The following is a 12,430-nucleotide window of genomic DNA, read 5'->3' as shown; positions in this document are numbered from 1 at the left end:
TATTTTGTGAAGTGCATCAGTCCCTCCTGCAGCAAAGCATCCCCAAAACATGATGCTGCCACCCCCATTCTGGGATTTTCACACACAACAGTCTCTAGAATTTATTCCGAATGGTGCCAAAAACAAAAAACATCCCGTGAGCAGCAGTTCTGCGGATGGAAACACCTTGTTGATGAGAGAGGTCAACAGAGAATGGCCAGACTGGTTAGAACTGACAAAGTCTACAGTAACTCAGATAACCGCTCTGTACGATTGTGGTGAGGAGAATATCATATCAGAATGCTATTCTGAGATGCAGGTTGGCGCTGTTTTAGCGGCACGAGATGGACTTACACAATATTAGGCAGGTGGTTTTAATGTTGTGGCTGATCAGTGAAAGTAGACATGTGTAGACATAGCTTGTAGCTTGACATAAATTGCTTACTTCCAAAAAAGTATCATGCAGTGTTTTTGTTTAATTGATTATCATGCAGAACATGTTTAACATTTTTAGTTAGTGGTGGAACTGGATACTCCCATATTCTTAATTTTTCATTCTGAAGGTTTTACTTAAATATTCATAACAAACATACAAATATTGTACAGTGACATGAATGTTTTTAAATGTCTAAAATATTTTCTCTTGGTTGAAAATTTATATTGCTTGGAATTGAAAAGCAGTCTGATATTATGAAACTGCCTCTTTTTCATATTAGGAATCCATTTTTGTATATAAAGTGCTTTTTCTTTTTGACAGTCCAAGACAACTCAAGCCTAAACTATTGCCTGTTTAAGCCGACAAGCACAATAGTAAAACTATGCAAAAATGTGATTGTACCAAGAAGCAAACAAGCGAGCAAATGACCAAATGAGCTATTAATTTCACCCTAGAAAATATACACATAATTCTTATGAAAGACTGATTTGATCATGTTCTAATTTTTGAAGTGGGTTGTATGTAGTTGTATACTTAGCCACCAGGTGTCGCCCAAACAAATGCAATGCTTTCAATGACATCCCAAGAATTCTCCAGTTCAACTCCTCATAGGGCTCTCTGCTGGAATTCTACGTTGTTTTTATAATATGTCTCCCATTTTTTTTATTATTAATTTTATATATTCCTTGAAGTTTACTTATAATATTAGTAAAGATTATTTTATATATTTGTAAAACATGATAATTTTCCATCCTCATTCTGACCCTCTGTCAGAAAAGCTCGGTTTTGGTGCTGCTTCTCCTTTAAGACTTGATAGTAAACGCCCACTGTTAGGATTGGCTCTCTGCACTTGACTGACCTGCTCTCTGGCTGTGTCTCATTTGGAGGGATGCGTCCTCCGGAGGTTGCATTTGTCGGCCGCATATATCATCGAGGCTGTCTCGTTTCATTAAAGCGAGTAGGACACTTCGAATGCAGCCTTCGAATACGACCTTCTTTCACGGGAATTCGGAGGATGCATGAGGTGTATCCTTCGTGGGCACTCACAACCCACAATTCTTTGCTTCAACGGAAATGTCTAAAAAACATAATGCCAATTTGCCCATAAATATGATGTTCAAACGCAAGTAATGTTAATTCCCAAGTTGAAGTACCTCAGTAGATGGGTGCAGAGTATATAATATGTATAATTATATTAATATATAATTAAAATAAAGTATTAGACTAAAAGTACACCTGTAAAATTTTCTTTTCTCTTTACATCTTTATAACTCTCCTAAAATGTACCTTATACATTCCCTTCTAAAGGGACTTTGTCCCCTTCTCACTCAAAGCGCTTGCCCTTGTTAAAGAGTGGCGTGCTGTCATAGCAACCATGTTACGTTCCATTTCCGTTTGTCCTATGAAGGCCATCTCGTTTGAGCCAGGCTTGTTTAAAGGAAGACGCTCGGTATACTGCAGCCTTCAAAGGATGTGTCCTACCTAGAACGCAGCCTTCGAAACAAGAAACAGCCTCACCTTGCCATCTCACTGCTCACCTTTACTGGGTGGGGCTACTGAAGTGATAAGAGAAAGTAGGTGTTGATATGTTGTTGTGGAGGCGGTCAGATGCAAATGTCTACCACAGTGTGACATCACAATTTGGGGGAAGTAGAGAACGATTTTAAAATAAACGATTTTAGTAAAAATTTGAATTGACGTCCTCATGTCATGACCACTTTAAGTCCACTTACAAAGTTACATAAGGTTTCTTGTAGCAAAACAGTCACAATTTAGTTTTACACAAAACAATCCAAATGTGCCAAACGAACTGTTTCAACAAGCTTTTTTATTTAACAAGATCAAGGAGGAAAAAAATTAATGAAAACATTTCCCTGAAATTATCCCTTTAAAATCAGGACAAGCAATGGTGCTTTATTGAATACAAAGTTTCTTATGCTCAGAGCAATACACTATTGGTGCAGAGTGCTACAAAATAATTTTATGACAGCTCTCATGACAAATTGATTTATGATTTTCAGAGTCCAAGAACAGAGCAGCAACAGACACAGTGACTGATATGGGAATGAGGAGATATAATGTAAGATTAAATGGATTATGTAAAAGAAACCATATTCCAGTTAGTTGGTTATTACCCTTTTCGATGACAACAGCATAAGTAGTGTATTTAACTTTATTATCAAGAGGTGTCTTCTTGCAAACGGAATGGATTGTTATTGTTGAATGTGAAAGTAGAATATGAGCCTAGTGTTTCGATGGAAGCAGGTTTCCTTGTGCTTAGTGTAATGTGTTACTGTTGAGCAACTCTCTCAACTCTGTCTCTGCCCTTTCATTTTCCGACCGCAATTCTGTGCATCACAATAATATCCTGTTTTAGCTCCTCCTCTTAGGAGAGGTATGTTTATGCTAAGCTGCAGTTAATCTAATTTAATCTTTGCTTTAAAAATAATTTATTTATGTGTTATCCTTTAATTCATATGTACTGTATGTCATACTATTTTTTTCCCCATATACACTACCGGTCAGAAGTTTAGGGTCACTTACTCATTCTTTAATTTTTTTTTTTTTTTTTTTTTTCACTTTTTAGAATAATAGTAAAGTCATCACAACTATGGAATACTAGAAATGGAAATATGGGAATTATGTTGTGACTAAACAAAATCCAAAATAAATCAAAACTGTGTTATATTTTAGCATCTTCAGTGTACTCACCCTTTGCCTAGAATTTGCAGAAATGTACTCTTGACATTTTCTCAACCAACTTCTTGAGGTATCACCCTGGGATGCTTTTTAAACAGTATTGAAGGAGTTCCCATCTATGTTGGGCACTTATTGGCTGCTTTTCTTTATTATTTGGTCCAAGTCATCCATTTAAAACACTTTATTTATTTATTTATTTATTTTTTTATAAAATTGTAGTTTTGTAATGAAATAAATAAATATGGTGGCACAATTATATTTTTGTCTACAAAACTAATTTCAAACATTTAAGCATACGCCTTCAGAGCAAAAGATTTTTAAGCTCATGAGAAACATTTCAGTCAAGTGTTTAAAAACTTTTGACCGGTAGTGTATATTTTTCTTGTTTTGACTTGTTTACAGCAATATTTCATTTTCTTTCTCTTCAATGAACATGAAACACATTCTCGCCACAATACACATTTTTATTTTAAAGATAGGTACTAGGGTGAACTCTCACAGTTTTTAAAGACTGGATTAATTTTTGTTTTATTAGATAATAAATCATGAGTCGACTCAACCACGGATGTCCAGTGTCTGTCTCATTCTAAGTAATACCCAACACAGACTACACCAGTTACATCAGGACTGACCAAAACAGGAACTAAAAGAGTTTAATATACGTCCTTTTTTTCACGTCCAAAATCATGTATACCTCACTTTGAAGACCAAGAAAATATGCAGAAGTCACACTCACAGTTAAGCATACACACCCATTATGCACACAATGTTCTGGGCTGAATGCTAGATGAGTACACTTTTAAAACAACACCTGTAATAGTGTGCAAAGCAAGGGGGTATAGCTCAGTGGTAGAGCATTTGACTGCAGATCAAGAGGTCCCTGGTTCAAATCCGGGTGCCCCCTTGTGTTTTTTTAAACGTCACAAAAATGGTAAAAAATTTCTAATAATACTTGTTACAAACAAAGCTTAGCAACAATACAGGTCAAGAACCTGAAGCTATCCATAAATCTTTGTGGTCATTAATATCACATACCTTTGTAGCTTGTAGCACAAATGCAGGTCCTGGTTACCACACAGACACAGTGCTTACGAAGGTAACAACTAAAAACTGCACTGAAGAATTTAACTAATGGATGCATAATTTAATCATTGTTCAACAATGTAATGGTGACCCCTGACATTTTTTTTTAAAGTATGAATTTAAAACAGTTAGATTTATTAAAAATACAACCTTCATGTGAAAAACCTGCCTTACTATATAAGCAATTATTTTATTATTTTGGACTCATCTGGATATGATTACTTTAGGACTCATGAAGAGAAAACCTTTACAGGCTGTCAATACATTTTCTTTCTTAGCAGTACATTGTCAAATGTAAGAACCCCCATTGCTCTCAAAGATAACCTTTTAAAGATCATGACATGACAGACAATTTACATGATTGTTGTTTATCTTTGTCTTTAAGAGAAGAGGTAGTCATCTGCATTTATTTCCATTACAGCACACATCGGCTCAATAAGTGTAATTACACAATCTTGTAAAAAGCAGTAAACACATTCCTGTTTTTACCTTAGCATTACCAGATACTCCAAGGAACCCATGGCAAATTAGCCATTTGGCTTTGCCTACTAATTGGCTTCACGGCTGAACAGCTCCTTTATGTATATGTAGTCATTTGGCAGACACTTTTATCTAAAGCATTACAGGGACAATCCCCATGGAGCAACCTGGCATTAAGTGCCTTGCTCAAGGACACAATGGTGATGGCTGTGGGGAACCAGCAACCTTCTGATTACCAGTTATGTGCTTTAGCCCATTACACTCCACTTCACTTTATCCAATGCGACTTGCAAATGAGGAACATAACTAGCAATTTGTCAAGCAAAAGTCAACAATATCTGACCAGTTCTCATTGTAGCTTCGAGAGTACAGAAGAAAGATACTTTTTTTTATTTTTTATTATTGGATAATTAATCTAAATAGCAAGTGTCATAACTGTGGACTGGTTCATAGCTCAAGGAAGAGATGTGTTTCCTGAATGTTGAGATGGATTCAACAGATTAGGTGGAGGTTGTTGAGGGTGCTGTTCCATAGTCAAAGCCTTGAATTTGATGCCGGCATCTACATGTAGCTAGTGTAGTGAAATTAAGAGGTTGGGGTGATGTGAGCCCTCCTTGGTTGATTGAAGACCAGACGCGCTGCTGCGCTCTGGACTATCTGCAGCGGCTTAATCACGCTAGCTGGGAGGATGGCCAATAGAGCATTGCAGTAGTCCAGTTTTGAAATGACCAGAGCTTAGACCAGGAGCTGTGCAGCATATTCATACAGTAAAGATTTGATTTACCTGATTTTTACTATTGTTAAACCAAGATGAATGGTGAGGTTGTGGTCAACAGATGGGATCACAAGGAGTTCTGTCTTGACAAGGAAGGCAGAGATACTGTACGTGCTGAAACTGTGGGATCGTCAGGTTGGAACAACAGGTAGAGCTGCGTATCATCTGCATAGCAGTGGTAGGAAAAGCCATGTGCCTTAATGATAAGTCCAAGTTATGTTGTGTAGATTAAAAAGAGGAGGGGTCCAAGCACTGATCCCCGAGGAACACCAGTGGTTAGCTGGTGACTTGGACAAAAAATTTTCGGCAATTTTTTTGCCGAAATACTGAAAACATCTTTCTAAAAAAAAATCAAAATATTAAAAATTCCAGAAAGAGTTATGAAAATTCTATGTTGTCTAAGACCTTTATACAGCTTGTTTTCACTCCTGTCAAAAATCTGATATGGCGCTACACTCTGTATGGTTTATACCGCACAATTTAAGTGCGCTACAGACCACTATAAAATAGTGAACAATAATGCAATGATATCCACCAGTGTGCCCATTCGCATATCAAAACCCACCCCGCATGCATGTGAAACTGATGTTTAGGTATTTGGTCTGTTGTAGTCTTTTAATTATCTGCTAAAAGCTAGTGTATTAGCATACAGGCCTATATGGGAAGGGGACAGATTGTCATCTGAATGGTCAGTAGAAATTGGGCTATAGTCGCCTAGTGTTTGATCTGATAATGGTTATCTTAACAACCAGATAAGTGCTGGCACTGTCTTGTGTAGCTAGAGGACCTGTGGCTGTTAACTGGGTGTAAACTGTTCTCTGAAGTTACGCTGTTATACCTGCTCTACAGTCCAATACCATTTCATAAACATTTCACTCATATATATTTCTATTTATAATTATATTTCTAAAAAAAAAGTCTCAATGAAACATTTTATAACACAAACCAAAGGCAGATAAGGCACTTTTTTTTTTTCATAAATTTTTATCTGTACAAAAAGTTTTGTACAAAATTATGAAAGAAAACAAACATACTATGGATATCCAGTCTACTTTAAAAAATAAAATACTTGAACAATTTGCTCATTTCAGCAAGCAGATATCTGTACAACATACATACAATTCAATTTAAATAATTCAAGTAATGCTTGTTCAATAGCTTAGTGGCTCAGTATGATCCAGTACAGGCATTTGAACCATTGCCCCTCTCAGATGGCTGTCTGTAGGTAATTGCTCCACTTGTAAAGTGGAGCTGTTTGTACAGCTGTTGGCTTTAAAAAACCCAGAGGTGAATACTTAACAGTGGCACCAACACATCATGATCAGATCATTTCAGAAGTCCGTAATGTAAACAATGTTGACCACTAGAACGGTGTCACATAATACACAAACTTGCATGTGTCTACACATACACATTCAAGCTCTCTCAGTCTCACACACACACACACACACACACACACACACACACACAGTATCCAAGCTTCATCTGGTATTCAGAGTATAATTGGTGGTGCGTGGATTAGGTGTGTTCCTCCAGGTGTTAGCATTTGAGCTGGCTGCTGTCCAGACGGAGGCACTGAGAGCAGGACAATAGTTTGAGCGGTCCTAGGTCACTCTTTCAACAGTACCAGATCTTTAAAAAACTCTACTGCTGGAGTTAGTTTGCCAAAACACGGGAGTGCATCCAGTCTAGACTGGCTGGTAAACTGTAGAGTGAAGAGAAAGAGGTGGTTACAATAAATGATATAAAATTGGCCCTCACCAGTTTTTCTTAGTTAAGCTTCAAGCTTGCAAACATGCCTGAATTCCCCTCAAACATTTGTATATACTGACACATATAGACTAGACACCTACAGTATAACCAAAGAAACACACATACCCCTCTCCAGTGAGAGCACAACAGGCCTGGACATGCCAAGAGCGAGCAGTGAGCGAGCTGAGTGTCAGAATCTGGGAGATCTCTGCAGCAGACATACTGTTCTTCATGTCCTGCTTATTCGCCAAAACCAGTACTGATGCATTCTGCAGATCCTATGTGGAGGAGCAAGTAGTAGAAAGAATGCAGAAGAAACAGACAACAGGAAGGGAAATTAGTCAGGCTTTCACACATGTGCTAAGTGCATCAAATTCCCATCAATACATTTTCATAACAAGTGTCATTAAGCAGCTGAATGCAAACTGACCTCGTGAGCAAGCATGCGATGAAGTTCCTCTTTGGTCACAGTCAAACGTTCTCGATCAGTGCTATCAACCACCAGGATGACGATCTGTTACAGTTAGGGAGAAAATTAGTATACAATCTAACGTTTATTCCAAGACACAATAATGTCTTTGATCAAGATCACACTCTAAGACACAAGCATGCAAATGTTCGTCTTACAAATCATTCTATATACTTTTACTGCATTTGCCCTCAGAGATAGGGAGAGGGACATAACTGGTGCAGCAATCTTTAGTTTTACATAACTAATGTCACATCAGCAAAGTGCGCAGGTTACTGATACACACCTCCGTGTTAAAGTAATACGAGTTCCAGCTGGCCCTGAGACTCTCCTGCCCGCCGATGTCCCAGACAAGGAAGCGTGTTTTCTTTATTGCGATTTCCTCTACGTTGCTGCCAATTGTGGGAGAGGTCTGCACTGCTTCTTTAGTTAAACTAGAGAGAACCCCAGTCAAATCACAGAAATGACCAATGTGCAAATACATGCTTCAAAAGCTGAGTGGCACATTAATTTAACTACATACATGTAACTGGTTTATACAGCACAAACGACATTAAACGATAATGCCAATGAGACACATTGCTGTGGTAGGATGAACGGCATGTGGTTATCCTGATTATATATTTTTAAGAAGAACAAAGAAACAACAACAAACACTTACAATTGGTAAAGGATGGTGGTCTTCCCAGCATTGTCCAATCCAACAATAATTACTTTATGTTCTAAAAGGAAAGAAGGGGATGTCAGTGTGGACACAAAAACAAAAGACACTTTGTATGACTACAGTATATATACATAAGCTAATAAAATCCATGCCATTCATCTCTGACAACCCAGTGTTCAGTGATCTATCTATATCTTTTTCAATTATTAGTTTGAGTTCAAGAAGTTCAGAAAAGTTGAGAACATTGGTTAATAAGAGTAGATAAGCAAAAAATCATTTGATCTTTGAACCTACCTCACTGCATACTGAGACATGCTTATCTGACATGTTAGCAACAGAACATCCTAACACAAACATGCATAAACACTACGAGTAAAAAACGTAGCTTCCCTATAGTAATGGCATGATATCAGTGTAAGGGACACGGTGTGACTTAAAACAAAGTACAGGGGGTGAAGTTTAGGACGGAAGGTAACTTGGCTGTGTTCTTTTTACTGATGTGGCTCAAAAAAAGTAAAGCCATTTTAATATCATCTTAAAAGGTCCGATAATCAGTGAATCAAAAATAATCATAAAATAAAAGCATCTTCTTTTTCATTCTCTCACCTCTATCTCCGAACACAGTCATCAGTTTAGCGAACAGCAGTCCCATTTCTACAGCCGGTGGATCTGAATGAAGGGCTTTGCAGATAAATCACAACGACTTTTCTGAATTTGCCCGACAGATGTGGTGAATTTGTTCAACCGACTCCTTTGAATCTTTAAATCCGGGCAGTGAACCAACGATGGAACAAACGATGATATTGTTCTGTATCGTCAAAAATGTCTCTAATATGGTCACAATGTTAAGATATGCTTTCCTCAAGCGTTGGTTATTTATTCGACTGATATCGGTCCGATTACCCCAATCCTCTGATACACAAAACCAGGTCCGGGAATACAGAATTTCGTCGTGTTTTCTGTGCGCGTCCGCATATTTAAACGATGAGTAATGACGCAATGCCTGCGTCACGCGTTTCAGGAGTAGTCGAAACGACGATCCCCATTGGACGCCTACGAAAATGACGCAAATTTCGTCCGATTCCTTTTGTCTGTATTTGGAACGGGGAGGTGCTTGGCTCGGTGCGTTTTATTTTCGCATTACAGGGGAATTTTAGAGGCCGTTTCATGGAAAGTTAGTTTTGACGGAAAGTAAAAGAGAGTCCATGGAATTCCCTGGAATATCTGTGAGTGAACCACAATAACAAACGCACATCTATCCCTGTAGTCTGACTATAATATCTGGTCTCTGATCTCCTGATTTATTTAACACCAAAAGTGCTACATAACAGAGACTGGTTCAAATCAATAACATTACTCAACTATTTCTTTTTGATCTCAGTGGCCTCACAGGCCCTTTATCAACCCACTAGCAATCAGAGATCAATCAGATGCTTAAAGGAATAGTTCACCCCAAAATGAAAATGCTCTCATCATTTACTCACCCTCATGCCATCCCAGATGTGTATGACTTTCTTTCTTCTAGATTTTTAGAAGAATATTTCAGCTCTCTAGGTCCATACAATATTAATTTAATGGTGATCAGACGATTGGATATTGAATGTTGATCAGACCTTTTTAGCTCCAAAAATCACATAAAGGAAACACAAAAGTAATCCATAAGACTCCAGTGGTTAAATATATTTCTTCAGAAGCTATATAATAGGTGTGGGTGAGAAATAGATCAAAGTCACACATGGTGAGTAAATTATGAGATAATTTAAATTTTTGGGTGAACTATACCTTTAAGTCCTTTTTTTTTTACTGTAAATTCTCCTTCCGGCCTAGTAGGTGGCGATATACACGAAAAATATGAATTACCAAAAACAATAGAAGAAGAATGTGAAAGTGGAGATTTAGAGTTAAAAAAAAAAGAAAAAAAGGCTTAAAATATTGATTTGTTTCTCACGCACACCTAACATAATGCTTTGACATGGATTCAACCACTGGGGTAATATGGATTACTTTTATGCAGCTTTTATGTGCTTTTTGGAGATTCAAAGTTCAGGCCATCATTAACATTGTGAGGACCAACAGAGCTTAAATATTCTTCTAAAAATCTTCATTTGTGTTCATTAGAAGAAAGAAAGTCATACACATCTGGGATGGCATGAGGGTGAGTAAATGATGAGAGAATTTGCATTGTTGGGTGAACTATTGCTTTAAGTAAACTTAGCAGAGGCTTAAAAAGGTAGTTCACACAAAAATTAAAATCATGTCATCATTCACTCACCCTCACGTTGTTCCACACTCTTATGACCTTCTTTCATCCGTGGAACACCAAAGGAGATCTTAGGCATTGTGTTAGTCTCTGTCACCATTCACTTTTTTTTAATCCCATAAAAGTGAATGGTGACTGAGGCTGTCATTCTACCAAACATCTCCTTATGTGTTCCACGTAAGAAAGAGAGTCATACAGGTTTGGAACAACATGAGGGTGAGTAAATGACAAAATAATTTTTAATTTTTTGAGTGAACTATTCCTTTAAACTCAGTGTAGAGTAAATGACTGTTGGGTACTTTAATTTTGTAATTTAAACTACATATTGAAAACATTAACATTGCCACCAGAATATAGCAACTGATGGAAACACAACTTTCCATACTTGCAAGGTCATGCATTATACTCTTTCAGTTCCACTTTGCAGATTTGATCTGACCATGATGAATTTCCTGTTGTCACAGTCTTTCTAAGGATTTCATGCCAATGTCCTGAACTGAACCAGATTTCACGCAGTTCACATGTACACCCACACCTGAGGATTTGTGTGTTTTTTTTTGCAAAGTATGCATCTCTTTATTGTGTCTCATTTTTAAAGTTTTGCTACTTCTTAAATGTCTTTGTATGTTTAATAATGACACATGCATCTGAAACCGGTTGCTACAGGAATCGAAGAAGCATGCAATCTGCAAGGCGTATGTCTGCACTAAAGTGTTCGTGCATGACATGAGTGTGGTGAAGTGTTATCCGTACACTTGGCCGCCAGTTGCATAAAGGCTTTGCTGTGGTCTTTTTTATTTTTTTGTGTGTGTAACGAAATGAGTCACCTGTGAACAAAATCCATTGTTGGTTTAAGTCAAGACGTTTCTTTTCTTATATGTCACTCAAGACCAAAATGGGGAAATATTTCTCAGGTTTATGTTTAATAATCTCCAGGCAATCAAATTCTGAACACACTTATAAAATGCAATCTTTTCAGGATTTTTGTGAACTACCTCAACAACATATTAAAGGGATAATTCACCCAAAAATAAAAATTTTGTCAACATTTATTCACTATTGTTGTTCCAAACCTGTATGACTTTTTTTTTCTTCTGTCTTAGTCACCATTCATTTTCAATGCAACTTTGTTCCATACAATGAAAGTGAATAATGACTGAGGCTAACATTCTGCATAACATCTCCTTTTGTGTTCTAAAGAAGAAAGTTCTAAATTTTAAAACAACATAAGAGTGAGTAAAGGATGAAAGATTTTCAATTATTGGGTGAACTATCCCTTTAATTGTTTCAGACCAGTGTGTCATTTATCAAGTTGATCAGATATTTTGAATGAGAGCATTAAGCACATTTTACAAATGTAACTCATGTGATTTCAGATGTTTGGCTGTAAACCAAGATTGCCCTCATAAATGAGAGGTGATAAACATCTTTTCATTTTTCTCTCACACCCGCTGTCTATCCTGCATTGTTTCCTTACTCCTTCCTTTTTGTGTTCTTCCTGGCCCCCCACCACCAGATAGTCTTTATCACAATTTCCTCCCCCATCACTTCACACCCTTTACTTGCTCCTCTCCATTTATCACTTCAATTCATGTCTGCTCATACTTCCCACAAGTCCTTTGTGAACCAAATTAAAGGGATAGTTCACCCCCAAATGAAAATTCTGTCATAATTTTCTCTAAACTCATACTGTAGGTTTGGAACAACATGAAGGTAATTAAATGACAACAGAATTTTCCCTTTATCCCTCTCTGAACTATCTCTTTAACACTGTGCATCCATTTTGCCTAAATAACTGTTGTGAAAATACAAACAGAAAAGGAAACAGTTGA

The 12,430-nt window shown here is 37.2% G+C and overlaps 1 protein-coding gene and 1 non-coding gene across 2 annotated transcripts; one reads left to right on the top strand and one right to left on the bottom strand.

The window, feature by feature from the left end:
* The first annotated feature begins 3,947 nt into the window (after window positions 1-3,947).
* Window positions 3,948-4,019, top strand: trnac-gca (transfer RNA cysteine (anticodon GCA)). The gene has a single exon. It is a non-coding gene; the product is annotated as a tRNA-Cys (tRNA).
* Window positions 4,020-6,415: 2,396 nt separating this feature from the next.
* On the bottom strand, window positions 6,416-9,314 carry LOC127450839 (ADP-ribosylation factor-like protein 5B). The gene is made up of 6 exons (XM_051715242.1): window positions 8,945-9,314; window positions 8,336-8,396; window positions 7,961-8,108; window positions 7,636-7,719; window positions 7,332-7,483; window positions 6,416-7,158 (listed from the first exon to the last, which is right to left on the bottom strand). Exons 1-6 carry the CDS (start codon window positions 8,988-8,990, stop codon window positions 7,110-7,112), a joined length of 540 nt encoding a protein of 179 aa, XP_051571202.1. The 5' UTR covers window positions 8,991-9,314; the 3' UTR covers window positions 6,416-7,109.
* Between the last annotated feature and the right edge of the window lie 3,116 nt (window positions 9,315-12,430).

This window comes from Myxocyprinus asiaticus, chromosome 13 (genome assembly GCF_019703515.2).
Source record: "Myxocyprinus asiaticus isolate MX2 ecotype Aquarium Trade chromosome 13, UBuf_Myxa_2, whole genome shotgun sequence".
Taxonomy (NCBI): domain Eukaryota; kingdom Metazoa; phylum Chordata; class Actinopteri; order Cypriniformes; family Catostomidae; genus Myxocyprinus; species Myxocyprinus asiaticus.
The sequence above is the reverse complement of the archived record's forward strand: the minus strand, read 5'-3'. Positions and strand labels throughout refer to the sequence as shown.

Bases quoted from the DNA above. Each gene is read 5' to 3' on its own strand.
- LOC127450839 (XM_051715242.1), bottom strand. From the start codon at position 8,990: ATGGGACTGCTGTTCGCTAAACTGATGACTGTGTTCGGAGATAGAG. The intron at 8,109-8,335 runs GTAAGTGTTTGT...GGTTCTCTCTAG, and splicing joins ACCACCATCCTTTACCAATT to TTTAACTAAAGAAGCAGTGC. The intron at 7,484-7,635 runs GTCAGTTTGCAT...TCCTCCACATAG, and splicing joins ATCGCATGCTTGCTCACGAG to GATCTGCAGAATGCATCAGT.